The sequence below is a fragment of the Geotrypetes seraphini genome, chromosome 2 (genome assembly GCF_902459505.1).
Source record: "Geotrypetes seraphini chromosome 2, aGeoSer1.1, whole genome shotgun sequence".
NCBI classification, from domain to species: Eukaryota; Metazoa; Chordata; class Amphibia; order Gymnophiona; family Dermophiidae; genus Geotrypetes; species Geotrypetes seraphini.
This window is the reverse complement of record NC_047085.1, coordinates 372781946-372807538: the sequence shown is the minus strand read 5'-3', so window position 1 is coordinate 372807538 and position 25593 is coordinate 372781946. Positions and strand designations below refer to the sequence as shown.

Here is a 25593-nt window from a genome sequence, read left to right as displayed (position 1 = left end):
AACTCCTCACATGAACTGAATAATTAATTTTCTTATCTCTTACTACTAGCTTTGTAGCCAGCTACTTGATAACCTATATTTTGATTGGGGACTTACTAATTCCCTTTACTGAAATTATGGCTCAGAAATCCACATGCTGCCACAGTAGCAAAACTCTCTCGCAGCCAGAGACTTGCAGAAACTACTCCACTTGAATCTTTTCAGGTGGATCTTCCTACTGTTTCCCAAAAAATAAGCCCTAGTCATAGGCAGACGTGCTTCCTCCCTCCACCCCCCCCTCCCCCGCCGTGCAGCCGAACCCCCGCTGACCCTGCATCCTTCCCTCCCAACTGATCCCCGCCAACCACAACCACAAATACCTTGCTGCAGAGGAGCGTCGGGCCAGCAGCACTCACAGGCTGCTTCTCTGCCTTCTCACTGAGGTCTTCTGTGTACTGATGACATCATCAGTACACAGACGGCCCCAGCAATAAGGCCGCACAGCAGCCTGTGAGTGCTGCTGGCCCAACGCTCCTCTGCAGCAAGGTATTTATGGTCACAGTCGGCAGGGATCGGTTGGGAGGGAAGGATGGAAGGTGGGCAAAGGGTTCTGCTGCACAGGGGGGATGGGAGGGAGGGAAGGATGGAAGGTGGGCAAAGGGTTCTGCTGCACAGGGGGGATGGGAGGGAGGGAAGGATAGAAGCTGGGCAAAGGGTTCTGCTGCACAGGGGGATGGGAGGGATAGAAAGACCATGCAGAGGGAAGGCACAAGAGGATGGGTGAGAGGGGAGGACAAAATATCTGTCAAATCCTGCTAGACTTTCCAAAGTACATGGTATAAAACACAGCAGCAAGATTTCTGCTGGGAAAATCTAGGCAGACAAGTGCCACCCTGCTATTGAAAGAGTTACCCTGGCTCCCAATTGAAAGCGTTACCCTGGCTCCCAATTGAAAGCAGAGTGAAATTCAAAATCTTTAAGCTGATGCACAAAATCATTCATCTCTCGGAACCATAATATCGAGCAGCCAGACTACATTACCATACACTAGTACGGATTCTGTGCTCGAGCCAAGAACACCTGTTGGAAATACCCTTGTTCAAGACATCAAATACAAAAGCTTTAGGACAAGAATGTTCTCAGTGATAGAAAGCCCCAAGGTGGTGAACTTCCTTCCGAAGGAATTAAAACTAGAAAAGGATACCAGAAAATTAAAGAAAGGGATAAAGACCATCCTTTTCACAGACTACTTTAACTAATAAAGCAACAGAGGAGATAGCTGGCCTAGTCCCCATTAGGAACACAACACAGGTATTGTGTGCAAATACAAGTTAAAATATATAGGGAAAACAAAAACAGAACTATTATAATATAAAAACAATGCCATTAACAGAGAAATTAAAAAGAATTTAAGAGAAAGCATCAAATCAATGGCATAATAATAGACAATATTTGATGGACAATACTCTTGAATCTACCACCCCTCAACCTCAAATTATGCCCTCTGGTTTTACCATTTTCCTTTCTCTGGACTAGATTTTGTTCTATGTTAATACCTTTCAAGTATTTGAATGTCTGAATCATATCTCCCCTGTCCCTCCTTTCCTCTACGGTATACATATTCAGGGCTTCCAGTCTCTCCTCATACATCTTCTGGTGCCTACCATTTTCATTGCCTTCCTCTGGACCGCTTCAAGTTATTTTTATGTCCTTCGCCAGATACGGTCTCCAAAATTGAACACAATACTCCAAGTGGGGCCTCACCATCGATTTGTACAGGGGCATTAATACCTTCTTTCTTCTACTGATCATGCCTCTCTCTATACAGCCTAGCAACAGCCACCATTTTTTCACACTGTTTCTTCACCTTTAGATCTTCAGATACTATCACCCCAAAGTCCCTCTCCTCATCCATGCATATCAGCCTCTCACCTCCCAGCACATACGGCTCCTTCCAATTTCTAATCCCCAAATGCATTACTCTGCACTACAAAATGACACGGGGACCTTTTACCGTGGTAAACTGCGGGTCATCGCAGTAAATCCACAGGAATGGAGATATTTGCAACTGGTTTACCACAGGAATGGGGAACAAGACCTTTCACCGCCCCGCGGGAATGAGGACAAGACCTTTTACCGCCCCGTGGGAGCAGAAAAGTCTTACTCCTGTGGTAAAAAAAATTGTGCCCATGTCAGACTCGGCATCTTCTCCCCAGCTCCTCTTGCGCCTATTTTACCTTCAGGAGCCAGCCATGCCACGATTAAGACAGAAGGAACCTAAACCAGAGCCTGAGACCAATGTGATTTGAAGAATAAAATTACCAGACAACAAAAAGAAAAAAAATTATTTTATATTTTGTGATTAAAATATTTCAGATTTGAAATATGTATCCTGCTAGAGCTGGTATTAGACATAACTGGGGACCATAAAGTCCAGGCTGTGCTTCTTTAGCTTCCAGCTGGCTTAGGGCTCTCTCTATGACCAGGGGTCAGTTGCCCTAGTTAAACTCCCCTAACATTATCTTGTCATGTGACTAAAGTGTTCTGTTAGCTTGATTTTTCTATGTAGCATTCTGTAGCAATTTGGTTTGTTCAGTTTTTACAATAGTGAAGGGGATATTTGTGAAAGGGAGGAGAGATGGGTTTTGTTGAACCTTGCTGTTTTATTTGTGTTTATAAAATGACAATTGTCAGAGAAGCTTCCGCTTACACACAAGCGACTGCAGGGCGGCACAGGCAGGCTTCGCCGGCATCAGTTTCTTTTCTAAAGTGCCGTGAAGGTAAGGGGGAGGGAGGGAGATAGATTTGGCCGGAGGGAGGGAAGGCACCGCACGCCTTCTCTCCTGAAGGTAAGGGGGAGGGAGGAAGATTCTCAGACCGCTGAAGGGCTGAGGTGACGAGAGGGAAGGTTGGATGCTGTGGGGATGGGGCGGTGAAGGGGATGGCGGGTTGGTGAAGGGTCCAGTGGTCCGGTGACGGGGACAGAATTTTTCCCCATGTCATTCTCTACTCTGCACTTCTTTGCATTGAATTTTAGTTGCAGATATTAGACCATTCTTCTAACTTTTGCAGATCCTTTTTCAAGTTTTCCACGCCCTCCTCGGTGTCTACTCTGTTTCAAATCTTGGTATCATCCTCAAAAAGGCAAACTTTTCCTTCTAACCCTTCAACAATGTTGCTCACAAACACATTAAGCATCGATCCCTGAGGGACTCCACTACTCACCTTTCCCTCCTCTGAGCGAATTCCATTAATCACCACCCTCTGGCATCTGCCGTCAACCAGTTTCTAATTCAGTTCACCACTTTGGGTCCTAACGTAAGCCTGTCAAGTTTGTTCAAGAGCCTTCTATAAGGAAACGTGTCAAAGGCCTTGCTGAAATCTAAGTAAATTATGTCTAGCATATGCCCTTGATCCAATTCTCCAGTCACCTAATCAAAGAATTCAATTAGATTCGTCTGGCACGATTTACTTTTTGTAAAACCATGTTGCCTCGGATCCTGTAACCCATTTGATTCTAGGAATTTCACTATCCTTTCTTTCAGCAGCACTTTTATTATTTTTCCAATAACCAAAGTGAGACTTACTGGCCTGTAGTTTCCCGCTTCATCTCTGCGACCCCAGGAAGCACTCCCGTCTCCAAGGATTTGTTGAACAAATCTTTAATAGGATCTGCCAGAACCTCTCTGAGCTCCCTCAATATCCTGGGATGAATCCCATCAGGTCCCGTCACTTTGTCCACCTTCAATTTTTCAAGTTGTTCATAAACACTTTCTTCTGCAGATGACACTAAATTGTTCAAAGTTGTTAAAACGTATGCAGATTATGAAAAATTGCAGTTAGACCTTAGGAAATTGGAAGACTGGGCGTCCAAGTGGCAGATGAAATTTAATGTGGACAAATGCAAAGTGATGCACATTGGGAAGAATAACCTGAATCACAGTTACCGGATGCTAGGATCCACATTGGGGGTTAGCCCTCAAGAAAAGGATCTGGGTATCATTGCAGACAATACGATGAAACCTTCCGAACAATGTGTGGCAGCAGCCAAAAAAAAGCAAACAGAATGCTGGGAATTATTTAAAAAGGGATGGTTAACAAGACTAAGAATGTCATAATACCCCTGTATCGCTCCATGGTGCGACCTCATTTGGAGTACTGCGTTCAATTCTGGTCTCCTTATCACAAGAAAGATATAGTAGTGCTAGAAAAGGTTCAAAGACGAAAGACCAAGATGGTAAAGGGGATGGAACTCCTCTTGTATGAGGAAAGACTAAAATGGTTAGGGCTCTTCAGCTTGGAAAAGAGACGGATGAGGGGAGATATGATTGAAGTCTACAAAATCCTGCGTGGAGCAGAACGGGGGATGGGTGGTATAAATGGATGGGGAGCAGAACAGGGGATGGGTACAAGTGGATCGATTTTTCACTCCATCAAAAATTACAAATACTAGGAGACACTCGAAGTTAAAGGGAAATACTTTTAAAACCAATAGGAGGAAATATTTTTTCACCCAGAGAATAGTTAAGTTCTGGAACGCATTGCCAGAGAAGGTGGTAAGAACGGATAGCATAGCTGGTTTTAAGAAAGGTTTGGACAAGTTCAAATGCATCATAGGAAGATTGAAGGAGATGCATGCAGAGTTGAGTCAGAGTGGTAATCACATGCTGAAACTCTGGAAGACGGTGTTGAGGAATATATTTGAAAAATTCAGGCAGGGTGTCAACCAAATGCTTGAAATAAGAAATGAAAACAAAATTGTAATTCAAAACTCTAGTTGCCATAAGAGGAATTTTGATACAAATGACAACCAAACTTGTCCATTGTCCTGCCATCTCTTCCAGGAGGGACAGTGGCATAAACTTTGGCAGGATTGGTCCTTTTCAAAGAAGACTCCATGAGAAGGGACTGATGGGATAACTGAGATTTCTCGAAGCCCTTACAGTGGACCATCCTGTAACGAGATTCCAGATTTCCTGGCATAGTAGGAATGGAATAAGGTGTTTCAAGATTCCGCTGGAAAGTTTGAGAAATAAGTCTATTGATGGGCAATTTAAGAGACTTCGCAGGAGGACAAGACATACTCATTTGACGTAGGAAAGAAGAAAACGATATCTGCTCCAAGAAAGATTGACCTCGAGATGCCTCACAAGGCAGAGAACGAAGGTGAAGCTTCTCTGGGGTACTGATACCTGAGGTCTGAATATGCAGGTATAGATGACTCACTGATAGAATGGACAGAATCCCTCAGAGGAGGAGAAGTATAGGTGTAAGGCTCTGGAGGTGGTGTCCTCTACTTCGAAGTTGGAGGCCTCGAAGAGTCTCAAGGCCTGGAGAAACGAGGCCTGTCTCGAGAAGAGGATCTGTGCCTCGATGGATGTCTCCACTGCTGTGGAGAACTGTGCCTCGAATCAGGCAGGTCTTGCTAAGAGGAACATCGAGGAGTCTTTGCCCTATGCCTTGGAAAGGGTGATGCCTTATGCAAGGAAGGAGGGCTGGAGATCGAAATCAAGACATCAAAAGGGACTAAATTGCTTGTGTTGAGGTATCTCGAGGCACTGACAAGGACTCAGCTCCTTGAGTAGCGTGCTTATGCTCCAGACGAGAAACTCGCAAAGATGCGACTCCTTGCATAGAGTGTGCAGATTCAGCTCGAGGCAATGCCAGGGACTTGACTCCTTGTATAGAGTGAGTAGATTCAGCTCGAGGCACTGCCAAGGACTCGACTCCTTGTATAGAGTGAGTAGATTCAGCTTGAGGCACTGCCAAGGACTCAACTTCTTGTGATACTGTGAAGTGCTCAGACTGGACTTCAGGAAGCAGAGTTGAGGCAGGAGCATGTTTGGCAAGCATATTACCAAACTGCCTATCCAAAATGGTCTGGATCATAGCCTCCAAATGTGACACCGAGACTTGAGGATCTGGTATATTTGGCATGGCTAAAGTCTCCGAGGAAGAGGAGGAAGAACGACTCAACTTTGAGACATGCTTCATGGGCAGCTTGATAACCACTGCTGGTACCTGATCTGAGGGAGGCCACGAGACAAGCATTTCCCCGGGAGAAGACTTAGCAGATTTGCCCGAGGACGAGACCCGTCAAACGAAGAGGGTTTGATTAAGGTCGAGGTAGAAGGTGGAACCCCTGTGAGAAGCTTGACCAGATTTGAGGTCGAGACCGGAGTAAGTGGATCCATACCGCCAAAGGGTTTCTCCACTTGAACTCGACGACGTTTGAGGGCTCGAGGTTGAAGGGTAGCACAGCAGGCACACAACTCTGGATAATGGTCAGCTCCCAAATACTGAACACACCACCTATGTGGGGCAGTGAAGGAGATCGCAACGGCTACACTTCTTGAAGCATGTGACCGGCTGGGACATAAACAGAAAAATGGCCTCAGCGAGATCGAAGCCCGCAGACTGAGGACGCGAGGCAGGTCCCGCTGTGACACAAAGGAAAAATCAAATTAAGGGTTTTTTAATTTTTTTTAAAAAATGAAAACATGCAAACACAGCGACCCTGTAAAAAATAAAACACGAGCCGCGGTGAGAGAAGGCACAAAGAAGAGCCGAGTCTAGCGCAGAGCGTCAAAATGAGGAGATGTGCGTCTTGCGTCAGGCGGGAAGGCACTCACACATGCGTGGTGCGGCAGTTGCAAACTTTCTAAAAGTTCTTCAAGCAAGTCTGCTTGCGAAGCTATCCTCATCCTGGCTCCGTGGATGTCGTCACCCTCATGCTGAGAATAAGCTACCTGCTTGTCCTGGGATAAACTGTGATTTGGGTTATTCTTCCCAATATGCATCACTTTGCATTTGTCACATTAAATTTAATCTGCCATTTGGACACCCAGTCTTCCAAATGCATGCATTTAAACAACTTTGAACAGTTTAGTGACGTCTGCAAATTTAATTACCTCACTTGTTGCTCCAATTTCCAGATAGTTTATAAATAAGTTAAATAGCACAGTACAGATCTCTGCGGCACTCCACTGTTTACTCTCCTCCATTGAGAAAAATGACCATTTAACCCTACCCTCTGTTTTCTATCCGATAACCAATTCTTAATCCACAACTGAACTTTGCCTCCTATCCCATGACTCTAATTTTCTCAGGAGCCTCTCATGAGGAACTTTGTCAAAAGCTTTCGGAAAATCTAGATACACTATATGAACCAGCTCACCTTTATCCACATGTGTATTCACACCTTCAAAGAAGTCAAGCAAATTGCTCATTTGTTCTGTTCTTACGTTATAAATTTTTTCCTGTTAAAAAAAATGAAACATTTTTTAAACTGAATTATGTTATACCATTGTACTATAAAACTTGACAAAATTATTCAGTCATTAGGGGCCTATTTTACAAAGCTACAGTAGGAATTCTGCCAATGGTAAATGAACCGAAGCCCGTATCACCCCTCTCCTCAAATCACTCCACTGGCTCCCTATCCATTGCCACATATAATTCAAACTCCTCTTACTGACTTACAAATGTATCCACTCCAAAGCTCCTTTCTCTCTCCCTATACTCCTCCATTCATCAGGTAAGTATCTATAAGTACCCAACTCTAGACTCTGTTCTTTTCCTCTTGCTGCGCCATATGCCTGAAACAGACTCCCTGAATCACTACATCAAGTTTCATCCCTGGACCATATTCAAATTCAAGCTCAAGGCCCACTTCTTCGAGGTTGCTTTTAACTCCTTAGCCCCTACTCACTGCACGGCATTCATGCCTGATGAACTCTTCAACCCTCTACTTGCAACGTTTTGTCTAATTTTTAGATTGTTAAGCTCTTCTGAGCAGAGACCATGTCTTGAATGTTCTAATGCAGAACGCTGCATACATCTAGCAGCGCTATAGAAATAAGTAGTATTAATGTTTAAGTTTTTTTTTCCAAAAATCAGCAGAATTTTACATTAATGTCTAGAAGGTAGAATGATAGCTAATATTTCTGAATATTTTTCTGAGTTTTCAACCTTTATATGCAGTTCCCTTGTCCCCAACTCCCCAATACCATCAGTGCAAGGAGCCTGCCCTATTGGATTCCATTGAAATTAGCAGCAGAAATGATAAAAAGGATCCAGCCAATTGGAGGGCAGTAGGGACAGAGGACTGTAGGGCAGCTCTAGTCATAGAGAAGGGTAGTTGGTGATCTGGATATTTCTCCATCTGGTGGTAGGCAGAATATAAATAAACTCCCTCCAAAAAATGCCACAGTATATGTAAGTGGGAGCAGTGCCAATAGCTGCAGTATACATACTGCATAGGGATTAAAGAACTGCACCCCCTTCTCATCTCCTCTCCTGATCATAGACACAGAGAATACATATACCAACATACAAACACATATGTACAGAGACAAACATGTATACCTCTCACACCCCCTCCACATACACATCCCCCTATTTTACATGCAGGACTAGAAAGAATTTCATGAATCGTTTCTCTCACTCTTTCCAACCCAGCAAAAAAATGTCTTTCTCTCTGGAGTCAAGGTAACTGAAAATTTAACAGAATAGGATAAAATTTGTCATGTGGGAAAAACCAATAAAGAGAGCTCAAACATAGGTCTCATCAGACCAGAGGTTCCAGAAAAATAAGCTTCTTAAAATACACAGCTGTGGGAGGAGTTCCAGCTTCAGTGGCATGGAAACTTATCAACAATGAAACAGTTATAGAATTCCTAACTCGCATCATTCTCTTTGTACTCAGCTCTAAATTCTCCAACTGTCCCACTACCCTGCAAATACTGCTCCACCTCAAAAAGCTATCCTTACGCAATTGTCCCAATCAACTAGACTACCTCCCCTTTAACCGACTTCCCATCCTCAAAATTTAACCCCCAACTGCCCTCATCCCACAAAAAAACAACCACTCTGCAATTTCTTACCAACCTGCAATTTGCCACACCACCAAACCTACTCCACTGCAACTGTGCCAGAACCTCAAACTGTTCCCTACAACTACCCTATACTAGCCTGAACTGACACATCACCCTGTAACCTTCTCCAAACCCACAAAAACTATCTATGCAGGTACCCTCTCCCCCACTCCCGCAAAAGGACAGTAATTCCCTAGCTAAATTGTACTGAATTTTAAGTTAGTCCAATATATAAGGGTTATATGAAAAGTAATGCCTCCATAATTCATCAACAGAACTAAAAGCACTACACATATGCCACTATTTTTGGACCGTTTTTTGATACCATATTCATCATCTAGGACACTCAGATCAATACAACATCTATTAATTATTCCGTCTTTAAAAATAATAGGGACCAGGAGATCTACCATTTTTTCGGTCATAGCACCCCAGCTCTGGAACAATTTACCACTATTTTTACCTAATGAACCTTCTTTAGAAAAATTTAAGCGTTCCCTTAAAAGCTTTTTGTTCAAGGACGCTTTCAATATATAGAAAATATTACCTACAAATATTAAATCTCAGTTTTTAATGAGTGTAGGTCGCCAAAAAGCACAGTTACTTACTGTAACAGGTGTTATCCAGGGACAGCAGGCAGATATTCTTGACTGATGGGTGACGGCACCGACGGAGCCCCGGTACGGACAATTTTAGAGTTATTGCACTCTTAAGAACTTGGAAAGTTCTAGCAGGCCGCACCGCGCACGCGCGAGTGCCTTCCCGCCCGACAGAGGCGCGCGGTCCCCAGTTAGGATAAGCCAGCTAAGAAGCCAACCCGGGGAGGTGGGTGGGACGCAAGAATATCTGCCTGCTGTCCCTGGATAACACCTGTTACGGTAAGTAACTGTGCTTTATCCCAGGACAAGCAGGCAGCATATTCTTGACTGATGGGTGACCTCCAAGCTAACAAAAAGAGGGATGGTGGGAAGGTTGGCCATTAGGAAAATAAATTTTGCAAAACAGATTGGCCGAAGTGACCATCCCACTATTGTCTGGAGAATGCGTCCAGACAATAGTGAGATGTGAAAGTATGAACTGAGGACCAAGTAGCAGCCTTGCAGATTTCCTCAATAGGTGTAGAACGGAGGAAAGCCACAGATGCTGCCATGGCTCGAACTCTATGGGCTGTGACAGAATCTTCCAGTGTCAGTCCGGTCTGAGCATAACAGAAAGAAATGCACGCTGCTAGCCAATTGGACAGCGTAGGTTTAGAAACAGGACGTCCCAATTTATTCGGATCAAAGGACAGAAAGAGTTGAGAGAATGATCTGTGGGGCTTAGTGCGGTCTAAATAGTAAGCTAAAGCCCGCTTACAGTCCAAAGTATGCAGAGCCTGTTCTCCAGAGTGCGAGTGAGGTTTCGGAAAGAAGACAGGCAGAACAATGGATTGGTTGAGATGGAATTCAGAGACAACCTTAGGGAGAAACTTTGGATGTGTACGCAGAACCACCTTGTCATGATGAAAGACGGTAAAAGGTGGGTCTGCTACTAGTGCATGGAGCTCACTGACCCTCCTGGCAGAGGTGAGAGCAATCAGGAAGAGAACCTTCCAAGTGAGAAATTTGAAAGAAGCCGTGGCCAAAGGTTCAAACGGAGGCTTCATTAGGGCTGAAAGGACCACGTTAAGATCCCAGATCACAGGAGGTGGTTTAAGAGGTTGTTTCACATTGAAAAGTCCTCGCAGGAATCTGGAGACCAAGGGATGAGCTGAAAGGAGTTTCCCATGGACTGGCTCATGAAAAGCAGCAATAGCGCTGAGGTGGACTCTGATGGAAGTAGACTTGAGACCAGAGTCAGACAAAGAAAGAAGGTAATCCAACACGGTCTCCACAGCAAGGGAGGTAGGATTATGATGATGAAGAAGACACCAGGAAGAAAACCGTGTCCACTTCTGATGGTAACATTGCAGAGTGGCAGGTTTCCTGGAGGCATCCAGAACAGAACGAACGGGCTGAGACAAAAGAGTATCATTCGAAGTCAGCCCGAGAGATACCAGGCTGTCAGGTGCAGAGACTGGAGGTTGGGATGCAGAAGGGTCTCCTGATGTTGTGTAAACAGAGAAGGAAATTGTGGAAGTAGAATAGGTTCCCTGGAGATGAGTTGAAGTAGAAGGGAGAACCAATGTTGCCTGGGCCACCGTGGCGCAATCAGAATCATGGTGACCTGTTCCCTCTTGAGCTTGAACAAGGTCCGGAGCATGAGAGGCAGAGGAGGGAAAGCATACAGGAAGAGATTGGACCAATCCAGGAGAAAAGCATCCGCTGCCAGACGGTGAGGAGAGTAGAGTCTGGAGCAGAAGTGGGGCAGCTGATGATTGTGAGGAGCTGCAAAGAGGTCTATCTGAGGAGTGCCCCACTGAGCGAAGATGGACTGTAGAGTGAAAGGATCGAGTGTCCACTCGTGAGGCTGGAGAATTCTGCTGAGCTTGTCCGCTAAGGAATTCTGTTCCCCCTGAATGTAGATAGCTTTCAGGAATAGATGGTGATCTGTGGCCCAAGCCCAAATCTTCTGGGCTTCCTGGCACAAGAGGCGAGAGCCCGTCCCACCCTGCTTGTTGATGTAGTACATCGCAACTTGATTGTCTGTGCACAGTAGAAGGACCTGAGGAAAGAGAAGATGTTGGAAGGCCTTGAGAGCATAAAACATCGCTCTGAGTTCCAGGAAGTTGATGTGATGTTTCATTTCCTGGGCTATCCAAAGACCTTGAGTTTGGAACTCGTTCAAATGAGCTCCCCAGGCATAAGGGGAAGCGTCGGTGGTGATGACAAGTTGATGAGGAGGTAGATGGAACAAAAGACCTCTGGAGAGATTTGAGGATATCAACCACCATTGCAGAGATTGACGAAGAGAGGATGTCACAGATATGTGTCGTGAGCAAGGATCCGTCGCTTGGGACCACTGGGTCGCTAGGATCCATTGAGGAGTGCGCAGGTGGAGACGTGCGAAGGGTGTGACATGAACTGTGGAGGCCATGTGACCCAGAAGTATCATCATTTGCTTGGCAGAGATGGAACGTTGATGAAGCACCTGCTGACACAGAGATAGGAGAGTGTGAAGACGGTTGGACGGAATAAATGCTCTCAAGAGGACTGTGTCCAGCACCGCTCCAATGAATTGAAGTCTCTGAGTGGGGATAATATGAGATTTGGGTAGATTGATCTCGAACCCCAGAAGTTGTAGAAACAGGATGATCTGGTTGGTGGCCTGGAGTACTATCTGAGAAGAATTGGCCTTTATCAACCAATCGTCCAGGTAAGGAAACACCTGAAGGTGGTGGGAACGTAGAAAGGCGGCCACCACAATCAGACATTTGATGAATACTCTTGGAGAGGAGGCAAGACCGAAGGGTAGCACCTTGTATTGGTAATGACAATGGTTGATCATGAAGCGGAGGTACTGTCTGGAGGCCAGATTGACCGGTATGCGAGTGTATGCTTCTTTGAGATCTAGGGAACATAGCCAGTCGCCTTGATTGAGAAGAGGATAAAGAGTAGCCAGAGAAAGCATCTTGAATTTCTCTTTTACCAAGCATTTGTTGAGATCGCGAAGATCTAAAATGGGCCTGAGATCTCCTGTCTTTTTGGGAACTAGAAATTAACGGGAGTAAAATCCCTGCCCCTTTTGATCTAGAGGAACTTCCTCTATGGCGTTCAGAAGAAGGAGGGATTGAACCTCTTGAAGAGGGAGGGAAGACTGAGGAGTGTTCAAAGCAGACTCTCTTGGCAGACTTTGGGCAGGAAGGGTCTGGAAATTGAGAGAGTAGCCGTGGCGGATGATGTTGAGGACCCACTGATCCGAGGTGATGATTTCCCAACGGCTTATGAAATGAGTAAGGCGTCCTCCTATGGGCTGCGGAAGATGGGCAGAAGGAGGGAGACTGGCTATGTCCTGGAGAACCAAGTCAAAAGGGTTGAGTTGATTTCTGTGAAGGGGGAGGTTTCACCTGCTGTTGTTGCTGTGCTGGTCTAGCAGCTTGCCTCTGTTGTTGCCTCTGACGCCTGGGTTGTTGCTGGGCCTGAGGTAAAGGACGAGCCACAAATCTACGTTGATAGGCCGATTGTTGGCGAAAAGGCCTAGTAGGTGGGGTCTTCTTCTTTGTCTTAAGGAGAGTGTCCCATCGAGTCTCATGAGCTGAGAGTTTCTGAGTAGTGGAGTCCATGGACTCTCCAAACAGCTCATCCCCCAAGCAAGGTGCATTGGCCAGTCGATCTTGATGATTAACATAGAAACATAGAAACATAGAAATAGACGGCAGATAAGGGCCACAGCCCATCTAGTCTGCCCACCCTAATGACCCTCCCCTACCTTTCTCTGTGAATAGATCCCACGTGTCTATCCCATTTGGCCTTAAAATCAGGCACGCTGCTGGCCTCAATCACCTGTAGTGGAAGACTGTTCCAGCGATCAACCACTCTTTCAGTGAAAAAGAATTTCCTGGTGTCACCTCGTAGTTTCCCGCCCCTGATTTTCAACGGATGCCCTCTTGTTGTCGTGGGACCCTTGAAAAAGAAGATATCTTCCTCCGCCTCGATGCGGCCCGTAAGATACTTGAACGTCTCGATCATGTCTCCCCTCTCTCTGCGCTCCTCGAGCGAGTATAGCTGTAATTTGTCAAGCCGTTCTTCATATGGAAGATCCTTGAGTCCCGAGACCATCCGGGTGGCCATTCTCTGCACCGACTCCAGTCTCAGCACATCCTTGCGATAATGCGGCCTCCAAAATTGCACACAGTATTCCAGGTGGGGCCTCACCATGGATCTATACAATGGCATAATGACTTCCCTCTTACGGCTGACGAAACCCCTTCGTATGCAACCCATTATTTGTCTTGCCTTGGATGAAGCCTGCTCCACTTGATTGGCAGACATCGAGTTCTGAAACCCTGAGCCAGGCCAGTCGCCGCATAGCCACCGACATAGCCGTGGCCCTAGAGGTCAGCTCAAAGGTGTCATAGATTGATCTGACCATGAACTTGCGGAGTTGTAAGACCGATGAAGAAGTTTGGCGAAAGGCGGATTTTTTACGGTCAGGGAGATATTTCTCAAAAGATGACAAAGACTGAATGAGATGCTTAAGGTAAAAAGAAAAATGGAAAGCATAGTTCCCTGATCTATTTGCTAGCATCGCATTTTGATACAACCTCTTGCCAAACTTATCCATGGCCTTACCTTCTCTGCCAGGAGGGACAGAAGCGTATACACTAGCCCCCGTGGATTTCTTTAAAGTAGATTCCACCAGTAAAGACTCATGGGGGAGTTGCGGCTTGTCAAAGCCTGGAATAGGTATGACCTTATATAAGGAGTCCAGTTTGCGGGGAGCTCCTGGGATGGTCAAGGGTGTCTCTAGATTTTTGTAAAATGTCTCTCTTAATATGTCGTGGAGAGGGAGCTTGAGAAATTCCCTTGGAGGCTGGTCAAAATCCAGAGCATCGAGAAATGCCTTGGATTTTTTGGATTCAGCCTCCAAGGCTGAATTATGATTCCAAGGGAATAGAGAGAGATTCACACATCTCTTTGAGAAAGGAGGTAAAAGAAGTTGCATCAGGTTTAGAGGACAGATCTAAAACAGAAGGATCCTCTTCCCCTGATGAACACTCTCCCTCTGAGAGAAGGGGGTCCTCCGAATCACCCCACAGATCAGGGTCCCTTACTTGAAAACTGCGGTCCCGGGATTCCGGTGTGGAGGGTTCTAGGTGTCGAGTTTTATGCATCGACTTCCCAGACCTCTGTGAAACGGTACCGGGAGATGTTATAGGCTGTGTCGGCGCCGAGGTTTAAACAGCCTGGTGTAAGGATCTCGGTTCCGGCGCTAAGACCGGCATAGATACCGAGGAAGTAGTATGTATCGGTACCGACAAGGTGGATGCCGACAAAGGAGGCTGCTCCACTGTCGGTACCGGCTCAGACTGGACCGGGACTGGAAGGCTCGGTGTCAGGAGAGCAGGTAACAGCTGCTGTAGTTGTTCTTTAAGCTGTACTTGCAGGACGGCGGCAATGCGCTCGTCCAGTGAAGGCACCGGTACCGCTTTTTTCTTCTGCGGTACCTTGGGTGCCACTCTACACTCCGAAGAGGAACCCGATGTCGAGGGGCTTACCTCAATCGGAGCGGAGCGCTTCCGCGGGCACCTCGAGGTCGGCAGGATTGGGCTCGCTACCACTGAGACCGGAGGCCGCTCCAGCGGGGAAGGCTTCTTAGCCGGCTTACCTGATGGGTGCGACGCCGGTGCGGTGTCGACAAGGCAGGTGCCGACTGCGTCAGGGTCGAAGTGGGGACCGGTGCCGTCGAATCCGACATCTCGGTACCAAACAATAATTGCTGTTGGATTTGGCGATTTTTTTAAAGTTCTCTTTTTAAGAGTGGCACAGCGGGTGCAGGTGGACGCTCGATGGTCAGGACCAAGACACTGTAGACACCAGTTGTGCGGGTCTGTGAGTGAAATTGGTCGAGCGCACCGCTGGCACTTCTTAAACCCGGGTTGAGGGGGCATGAAGGTAAAAACGGCTTCAGCCAAATCGAAGGCCGAGGCTTCGATGGTGGCAACAGGCCCCGCTGGGGCGAAACCGAAAAAATGAAAGAAAAACGAATTAAGTTTTTTTTTTTTTTTTTTTACAAAGAAAAGAAAATAAAATGAGGGAAACACTATTTCCTAACGAGTTTACGCGAGCGGGAAGGCGAAAGAGAAAAAAGTTTTCAACAGCCGTTGAAAAGTGCGTCTTCTTAGCTCTGCGGAAACTAAGAAACTGGGGACCGCGCGCCTCCGTCGGGCGGGAAGGCACTCGCGCGTGCGCGGTGTGGCCTGCTAGAACTTTCCAAGTTCTTAGAGTGCAATCACTCTAAAATTGTCCGTACCGGGGCTCCGTCGGTGCCGTCACCCATCAGTCAAGAATATGCTGCCTGCTTGTCCTGGGATAATACTCTTTATTTCATTTTATATCTTGGATTTGAGATCCTACCATATATGTTTTCCATGACCCCTCCATATGTGTTTCTTTTTCCTTAAATGTTTCTTTTTCTTTTCTTAAAAAATATGTAGTTCACCCCTTTTGCCTTTTGTACCAGTTTGTAATAGAATACCAAAATCTGTCTATATTATCTTGTTTTGTCCTCCCCAATTTGTTAATTGTTATTTTAAAAACAATTGTTATACGCATTGAAATATGATATTGCGTAGATAACAAATCCCAATAAACTTGAAACTTGATGGTCACTTGTTCTATGAAATCTCTTCCTTCATCTGTTGGTGAGGAAGTACATTTGAACATGCTTATGAAATGGAAGCATGCATGGATAGGGTTATCATATGGCTTCAGAAAAAAAGAGGACGGATTGAGACTTCTGGGTTTTACTTCCATCGCTTTAAACAGAAGTAAAACCCAGGATGTCTCAATCTGTCCTCCTTACTTCCATCGCTTTAAACTGAAGTAAAACCCAGGATGTCTCAATCTGTCCTCCTTACTTCCATCGCTTTAAACTGAAGTAAAGCCCAGATGTCTCAATCCGTTCTTTTTTTTCTGAAGCCATATGGTAATCCTATGTATGAAGCATTTGTCGATGCAATTTAAGCAATATGCTGTGATAGAATTTCTGACTATTTGAATGAGTTTTTCCAATTGAAATTCACCACTGCATGTAGGCTGGATAGGCTGGAGAGAGCTTGGATGCAACTTCTGCATTTGGAACCTAGGACAAAAAAGGTGGACTTTACAGTCTATTTTCCAGAAATATCAAAGAAGAGACAAGTTAATTTAATCATTAATTTTGAATGGCTATAAGTAATGGGCAGACTGGATGGACTACTCAGGTCTTTATCTGTCGTCATTTACTATGTTACTATGGTGATAAGTATGATGATGTGAGTACTGTGTGTTGCTAGGCAAAAAGATGAAAAGATTGTAGATTGGGAAGTAGTGATTTGTGTGATCAGAAACGTAGTGGATGACTTGTGATAGAAGATGAATCTCACACAAGAAAGGTTGACAAACTCAAAGGATAATCAGAAGATCACGCCAAACATCACACTGCAATCCTAAAAACTCTGCACAAATGAGAAGAGTTCAGATGCACAAGAAGAAAATTTTGTTAATGCTAGGCCTCAAACAACACGAATCACCACAGAGGCATTTGCAGATATGGGTCTTACGTTTTTACAAAGACAAACACAAAGAGAAGGGAGACTATCTTTGCTCAGTATAGTCAAAAGCACAGGAGAAACAGGGCAAAGCATATATGTCTTAATACAACCAAGGTTAAACTTTATTAATGTAAATATAGTCTCAACAAGGATCCTGGTTTCAGCTGGGGATAAAACAACTCAGCAGGCAAGGTGTGGGAACATTTATATACCTTTCTTTCCTTGAGGTCCTAGAGGGAGCAAAGAGCCCAGAGGTATAAAGAGGAAAGGAAGGTTCTGACTTGACTCAGGATAGGATACAGTCAATGGGAAGGCTGTAGGGGCAGAATACGGGAAGATGGCTCCAGTCACTTAAAAGGAAGCGTTGAGCCCTATGCTGCAGAAATTAAGTTTCATCAAGTGATGCGAGATGAAATAGAAATGAAGCAGCCTCCCAAATGGAAAAAAGCAATTCCAACAGTTGCACCATACAAACATTGATTCACAGAAAAACAACAATTAAGGAAATGCACCTTTCAAATAATCCTTTCCTCATCTCTTCTCCAGATCAGGCATACATACACAGGGCCATATTCTGTAAACAGTGGTCAAGTTATGCGCTGGTAGGAACCTTGATCACACCTACTAGCGTCTAACTTAATTGCTTTAATTGGCTTTAATCAGTGCAGTAAACTAAACTAAACTAAACCATATCATTTAAAACCAATTAAAAACTCATTTAAAAAAGTAGGCGCTAGAATTCCACCTACAGTATGGCGGCTAGTGGTATCTAAGGCCAAAGTAGGCATGGTTAGAGGCACAGATTATCTTAGGTGGTGCTAGACCTGATTCTGTCAAAAGCCTAGGCATCAGTTACATAAGACTTTAAAACCTTGAGCTACATTACTGGCACCTATAGTTTTTTCTTAGGTGCCGATAGTCACAATTCTGTTAACGGCGCCTAAGCATGACTGACACATGGCCAGCGCCGTTTTTTTTGTTTTTTTAGGAGCCAACCTATTTAAGTGCCATTTACAGAATACTGACCACAGAGACAAGAGAAATATGCACACATACGCACGCAGAGGACAGAAATAATTCCAAGAGCCATATTGTACATGCTTTCCCTGTTTGATGTGGAATAGCAAAAACAAACTTAAAAAAAGTATTAAGCTAGATTTAAATTAGTCTAGATGTCAATTTGGGATCTCCAAGAATAACATTATTCCAACTTCTTGTTAAAACAAACATCTGCCCACCCCACCGACTTTCTTATATGAACTCTTCAGAAAACTCATCTTGTTTTCTGTGTGTCCTAAAACAACTGTAAGCACTAAGGAGCAAAGGTTGTCTTGTATAATGCTGTGTATATTTAGTATGCACAATACAAATCATAATTCATAACCTAAGAAATACAGATAGAAGACCCATACACAGGAACCTGTTCAAACTCAATACCTGGGGAGGTTCACATGGGGAGCTTCGCGCTGAACAGTCATCATCTTCCTCAATTTTGAGCTGCTCATATGTGCGCTTTTTTGCTCGCTTTTCGCCAACTTCAGTAACAAAGAAAAAAAAGAATGAAGATTGAGAATCACGTACAATTAAAAACTAACAGAACAGCATAAAATACTTACACAGAGCCTGCTTCAGCTGTTCCAGGACATCATTTTCATAAACTGCCCGTTCTTCCCAAATAGAAAGCACTCTGCCAAGGTGTTTTTTACAATTCTCATCAGTCTCACTGTAAAGACAATTAAGATAGGTATAAGAATTCCAAACCATTTCGTTATCTATGAATATAGGGGTTTACAAGTCACATAGATAAGGAATGTCAACCAACATTACTACAGAATACTTTTCTAGACTTGACTATCCCCACAAGGCAAGTATAGCATCTCCTAAATTTCTGAGACTGCATAGGTTGCTTCAGTTTTCTAAGTAAAAAAAGCTAAAGGGCATGTAGGATTTGTGAACTGTTGCTTTCAGAAAACACCTATTACAAGGCATAGGAGCCAATTTTTTAAAATTATTGGAGGTAATAGAAATTACCTCTCCCTGGATAAAACTAAGGCGTTTGTTCAATATCAGGGGTGCTTAAGAACCCACAGCACCGGCTCCTATGATTATAGGTAAGCCACTGCTTTCTGAAAAAAAAACAAGCAGTTCATTGAAGTCACACAACTAAAGATTCTCTTCAAACAATAAAAGGAGAATACAATTAAACATGAAGAAGGTGAAATAATGTTTATTTGTTTAAAGCTGAAAGTCAGTTTAAAATAACAAGGTCAAAGGAGGTCTGAAGCTGGGCTCTTAACCTCAAAGAGAGCTGGTGAACAGAATGCTCAAAACTGCTATCACATCTGGAATCCGCTTTGGAACAGTGTCCACATCACAACTCTGCATATGTTTCAAGAGGTAGCTCTTTGATGGTTTACCAATGTTGATACAGCCTCAACAAACAGGGTCAGCTAAAGGGACTTAGAATTCTAAGGGGCTCATTTTCAAAAAATAAAGACATTAAAAAAAAAAAAAGGCATAAACCAGCACTTGGATGTTTTAATCACTAAAACGTCCAAAGGCCAAGTTTTAAAACTAAGTTTTTAGATGTCTTGCAGATCATTTATCCCCCAGGATGTCTAAATGTTAATGGGGCATGTTAGAGGTGTATTTGGGGCAAGATTTGGGCAGTCTCAGCACTTGAACATCTTGCAGGGTTAATCAAACACTTCCCAAGACATCCAGGATGCTATTTAGATGTCCAGAGGTAGACCTGTTTTAAAAGTGTCTAATGGTCAAAAAACTATCAATACTGACCAGATGACCACTGGAGGGATGAAAGCATGGCCCACCATACTTCCCCAGTGGTTACTGACCCCCCTCCTACCCCCCAAAGATGAGAAACAATACATCTCAGCCTCTATGAGAGCTGCAGATATTATGGGACATCCTAGTACAACAACGAACAGGTGTCTGGAGTAGCCTGGTAGGCAGTGTAGAGAAGTATCCTGGCCCACACTACCCACTACATTTTTGGTGGAAAATGTGAGCCCACCAAAACCCACCCAAACACTACTGTACTGTCATATAGGTGACACCTGCTGCTATAAGGGCTATTGGGGTGGTAGACAGGAGGTATGGCAGGTTTTGGGGAAGTTTTGGAGAGCTCACAATATATTATAAGGGGGTTATGGTGACATGTACCTGGCACCCACTAAGGTGCTACTGTTCTGTTGGCATGTCTGTGTGGCTAGTCCATTAAAAAGCTAGCCCCTCCCAGTCCAAATGGCCTTATTTCAGACATTTTGTATTTGGACGTTTTGATTTTCAAAACAGGCCAAAAAGATAGATGTCCTAAGGGCCAAGACATTTAGACAGGTCATTTTGAAAAAAAAAAAAGTAGGAGACATCCAAAATCAGACTTAGAGGTCCTATTTTTTTTTTTTTAATCTTTATTAATTTTCCACACCAACAACAGTGCCATTAACAATTAAATGTACATATAGTGAAACAAGAAAAAGCACATTCATCTTTCAGAAAAACATGATCACTATTTGCTCCCTCCCCCTCTAATGACTAAACAGGAAAAAAAAGAGATAGATAAATAAATAGATAGATAGATATAGCACAGTTACTTACTGTAACAGGTGTTATCCAAGGACAGCAGGCAGCTATTCTCACATATGGGTGACATCATTAGAGGAGCCCGGATGCGGAAGCTCGCAAGCAGACTTGCTTAAAGAAACTAGAAGTTTCGAGTCGACCGCACAGCACATGCGCGAGTGCCTTCCCGCCCAGCGTAGGGCGAATCTCCTCAGTTCAGATAGCTAGCAGAGAAGCCAACCAGAGGAGGTGGGTGGGTTGTGAGAATAGCTGCCTGCTGTCCCTGGATAACAGCTGTTACGGTAAGTAACTGTGCTTTATCCCAGGACAAGCAGGCAGGCTATTCTCACAAATGGATGACCTCCAAGCTAAACAGAATGGGATGGTGGGAGTGTTGTCAATTTAGGAGAATAAATATTGCAATACTGTTTGGCAAAACTGTCCATCCCGTCTGAAGAAAGTATCCAGACAATAGTGAGAAGTGAAAGTATAAACCGAGGACCAAGTAGCAGCCTTGCAAATTTCCTCGATAGGTGTAGATCCGAGGAAAACTACTGAAGCTGCCATTGCTCTAACTTTATGGGCTGTGACTCTACTGTGTAGAGGTAATCCAGCCTGGCATAGCAGAATGAGATACAAGTAGCCATCCAGTTGGAGAAGGTACGCTTAGAGATAGGATGGCCCAACTTATTTGGATCGAAGGAAACAAAAAGTTGAGGAGCAGTTCTGTGTGGTTTGGTGCATTCCAAATAGAAGGCCAAAGCAGTTTACAGTCCAGAGTATGAAGAGCTATTTCTCCATGATGAGAATGAGGCTTTGGAAAGAACACTGGAAGAACAATGGATTGGTTGAGATGAAATTCCGATACCACTTTAGGGAGAAATTTAGGATGTGTTCGAAGAACCATTTTGTCATGATGAAATACCATGAAAGGTGGATCAGCAACTAAAGCTTGCAGCTCATTGACTCTGAGTGGAAGTGAGGGCAATGAGAAACACCACTTTCCACGTGAGATACTTAAGATGAGCCTTGTCAATTAGTTCAAATAGAGGCTTCATCAGTTGAGCAAAGGACAACATTGAGGTACCAAAACACAGGAGTTGGTTTGAGAGGAGGTTTGACATTGAAAAGTGCTTTCATGAATCTGGAAACCACCGGATGAGCAGAGGGGTTTCCCTTCAATAGGCTGATGGAAAGCCGCAAGAGCACTAAGGTGGATTTGGATCGATGTAGACTTGAGACCAGAAGTGGATAAGTGCAAATGGTAATCCAAAACAGAAGATAAGGAGGAATGTTAAGGCTCCTTATTAGAAAAACACCACGTAGAAAATCTAGTCCATTTCTGGTGACAGCATTGTCTAGTGGCAGGCTTCCTAGATGCCTCTAAAACATCTCGGACAAATTGAGAAAACTGAAGAGGAATTATGTTGAGAGGTACCAAGCTGTCAGGTGTAGAGACTGCAGGTTGGGATGAAGGAGAGACCCTTGACTCTGTGTAAGCAGAGATGGAAAAACTGAACATAAGAACATAAGAAATGCCTTCACCGGATCAGACCGAGGTCCATCAAGTCCAGCGATCTGCTCACGCGGCGGCCCATTTATGTTCTCTATTATGAAGACCTGAAATTACCGTATCCCTCAATATGATTTGCAAGAAGGTGTATATCCAACTTGCGCTTGAAACCCTGAAGAGTAGTCTCCGCCACAACATCCTCAGGAAGAGAATTCCAAGCGCCCACCACTCGTTGTGTGAAACAAAACTTCCTGACATTTATCCTGAACCTGCTGTCACACAGTTTCAGGCTGTGACTTCTTGTCCGTGTCACATCTGAAAATGTTAGTAATGCTGCATCTTGGTCTATTTTATCAAATCCTTTTAATATTTTAAAAGTCTCTTATCAAATCGCCTCTCAGTCTTCTCCTCTCGAGTGTAAACAGTCCCAGTTTCCTGAGGCGTTCTTCGTAGCTCAAATTTTTCATTCCTTTGACTAGTTTCGTGGCTCCCCTTTGCACCTTCTCCAACAAAGTTATGTCCTTCTTGAGGTAAGGAGACCAGTGTTGGACACAGTATTCTAAGTGTGGTCTGACCATTGCTCTATAAAGTGGCGTTATGACTTCTTCCGATCTACTCGTGATCCCGTTCTTAATCATGCCCAACATCCTGTTTGCTTTCTTCGCCGCCGCCGCACATTGCGCCGATGGCTTTAGGGTTCTGTCAATCAGTACCCCCAAATCCCTTTCATGTTCGCATTTTGCTAATGTTACCCCAAACATTCTATACTCGTGTTCTTTGTTCTTCTTTCCTAGATGCATCACCTTGCATTTATTTATGTTAAAATTCATCTGCCACTTTGTCGCCCACGTTTCCAGCTGTCTCAGATCCTTCTGAAGCTCCTCGCAGTCCCTTTGAGAGCCAATCGCCCGACTTAGTTTTGTTATCATCGGCAAATTTTATTATATTGCATGTTGTTTCCTCAAGATCGTTTATAAAAATATTGAACAAACTAGGCCCAAGAACCGAGCCCTGGGGCACTCCACTAGTCACTTTCACCCAGTCCGAGAATTTCCCTTTTATGTTAACCCTCTGCATTCTGTTCTCTAGCCATTTACTGATCCATCTGTGCACTTCTCCTCCTATTCCATGGCTTAGTAGTTTCTTCATAAGCCTTGCATGTGGGACCTTGTTAAACGCTTTCTGGAAGTCCAAGTAAACTATGTCTACTGGATCACCATTATCCATATGTTTGTTCACTTTCTCAAAGAATTGTAGTAAATTTGTCAAACAAGACTTCCCTTTCCTGAAGCCGTGTTGACTAGCCCTTATTAGGTTGTGATCCTCCAAGTGTTGCACAATGCTGTCTTTAATAAGTGTTTCAATTATCTTCCCAGGAACCGATGTGAGGCTCACAGGTCGGTAGTTTCCTGGATCACCTCTTGATCCTTTTTAAAAAATAGGGATGACATTTGCTGGAAGAAGGTATGGCTCCCTGCTACTGAGTTGAAGTAGAAGGGAGTACCAAGGTTGTCTCGGCCACCTAGGAGCAATCAGAATCATGGTGGCATGATCATTCTTCAATTTGACCAGAGTCTTGAGAATGAGAGGAAATGGAGGGAATGCATATAGGAAGAGATTCGTCCATTCCAGAAGAAAAGCATCTGCCTCGAGGCGATGAGGAGAGTATATCTTGGAGCAAAACTGAGGCAGTCTGTAGTTGTGGGGAGCTGCAAAGAGGTCTATCTGAGGGGTTCCCCACTGTGAAAAAATGTGATGAAGAGGCGAGGAATGGAGTGTCCATTCGTGAGGTTACAGAAGACGACTCAAGTTGTCCGCCAAGCAATTGTTCGCCCCTTGGATGTAGACAGCTTTGAGGAAGGTGTTGTGGCGGATTGCCCAGTCCCAAACCTTCAGAGCTTCTTGACAAAGGGATGCAGATATAGTCCCTCCCTGCTTGTTGACATAATACATGGCAACCTGGTTGTCCGTCCAAATGAGGACTACCTGGTCATGAAGAAGATGTTGAAAAGCGTTGAGAGCCTTGAAAATCGCTCCGAGTTCCAACAGATTTATGTGACACTGACAATCAGTACTGGTCCAGTGGCCTTGTGTACAGAGACCATCGAGATGAGCGCCCCATGAACAGGTCAAAGAATCTGTCGTGAGGACCATGAGGGGGCGTTTGAAAAAGCAAGCCTCTGGAGAGATTGGAAGAGAGCATCCACCAACGGAGAGACTGCTTCAAAGAAGGAGTGACTGTTATGTGTTGAGAAAGTGGGTGGCAAACCTGCGTCCATTGAGATGCCAGGGTCCACTGAGGGATTCTGAGGTGAAGTCTGGCAAAAGGAGTCATGTGTACTCTGGAGGCCATGTGACCTAATAGTACCATCATGTGTCTCGCTGAGATGGAAGAGCGAGAAGACACTGCATGACAGAGTTGAAGTAGAGCCTCTAGACATTGTTGTGGAAGGAATGCTCTTAGTTGGATAGTATCCAAAACAGCTCCGATGAATTGTAGATTATGAGAGGGCTGAAGCTGAGATTTGGGAAAGTTGATTCCGAATCCCAAACTTTGTAGGAACCAGGTAGTCCGTTGGGTCGCTATAATAACCCCCTCAGATGTTGAATCTTTGATGAGCCAGTCATCAAGGTAGGGAAATACCTGAAGACCATGGTTTCTTAGAGCTGCTGCTACCACTACCAGGCACTTGGTGAAATCCCTGGGAGATGAAGCCAGGCCGAAGGGCAGCACTCTATTGAAAATTCAGATTCCCCACCCGAAATCTGAGGTATTGACGGGAGGCTGGATGAATGGGAATATGAGTGTAGGCCTCCTTGAGATCCAGAGAACATAACCAGTCGTTCTGCTCAAGAAGGGGATAAAGGGATGCCAGGGATAACATCCAAAATTTTTCCTTGACCAAATATTGGATGAGAGCCCTGAGACCCAGAATGGGCCGCAGATCGCCCGTCTTCTTCGAAAACAAGGAAGTAACGGGAGTAAAACCCCCTGTTCTGCTGTTCCAAAGGAACTGGTTCGATGGCATGGAGACAAAGCAGAGCTTGAGCTTACTGAAGAAGGGCTGTCTGGGATGGACTGGAAGGATACTTTCTTGGAAGAAGCTCTGGTGGAACCTGAGTGAAATGAAGAGAGTATCCTTCCTTGATGATGGTCAGTACCCAGAGGTCGGATGTAATTGTCATTCTTCGGTGGTAAAAATGATGGAGACAACCTCCTATAGGGAGAAAAGAAGTCAGAGTCAGAACGGTGGAGGTTATGCTCTGTTTTAAACAGCCAAAAAGGCTGAGTAGCCTTAGGTGCAGCAGAAGGTTGAGATTTTTGTTGCTTCTGAGGTTGCTGTTTCTTAGGAGGAGGGCGAGTGTACGGAGCCGTCCTCGGAGCAAAACGCCTCTGGTAAATGGGAAGAGGATGTGTAGGCTTCGCAGGAGCTGGCTTTGGCTTAGGTCTGACAATAGAAGCAAAGGAT

At 44.6% G+C, this 25593-nt stretch overlaps 1 protein-coding gene across 6 annotated transcripts in view; it reads right to left on the bottom strand.

The window, feature by feature from the left end:
• RPRD1A (regulation of nuclear pre-mRNA domain containing 1A) overlaps nt 1-25593 on the bottom strand; it is a 198151-nt gene that overhangs the window by 133933 nt on the left and 38625 nt on the right. For all 6 annotated transcript variants that reach the window (XR_004538079.1, XR_004538078.1, XM_033930614.1 and 3 more), the window contains exons 3-4: nt 18645-18751; nt 18466-18563 (exon numbers count right to left, since the gene is read on the bottom strand). Coding sequence is in view for 4 of the 6 variants with exons in the window: in XM_033930614.1 (XP_033786505.1) it covers nt 18466-18563; nt 18645-18751 (205 nt within the window). In the remaining 2 variants the exon portion in view is untranslated. The remainder of the gene's footprint in view (nt 1-18465; nt 18564-18644; nt 18752-25593) is intronic.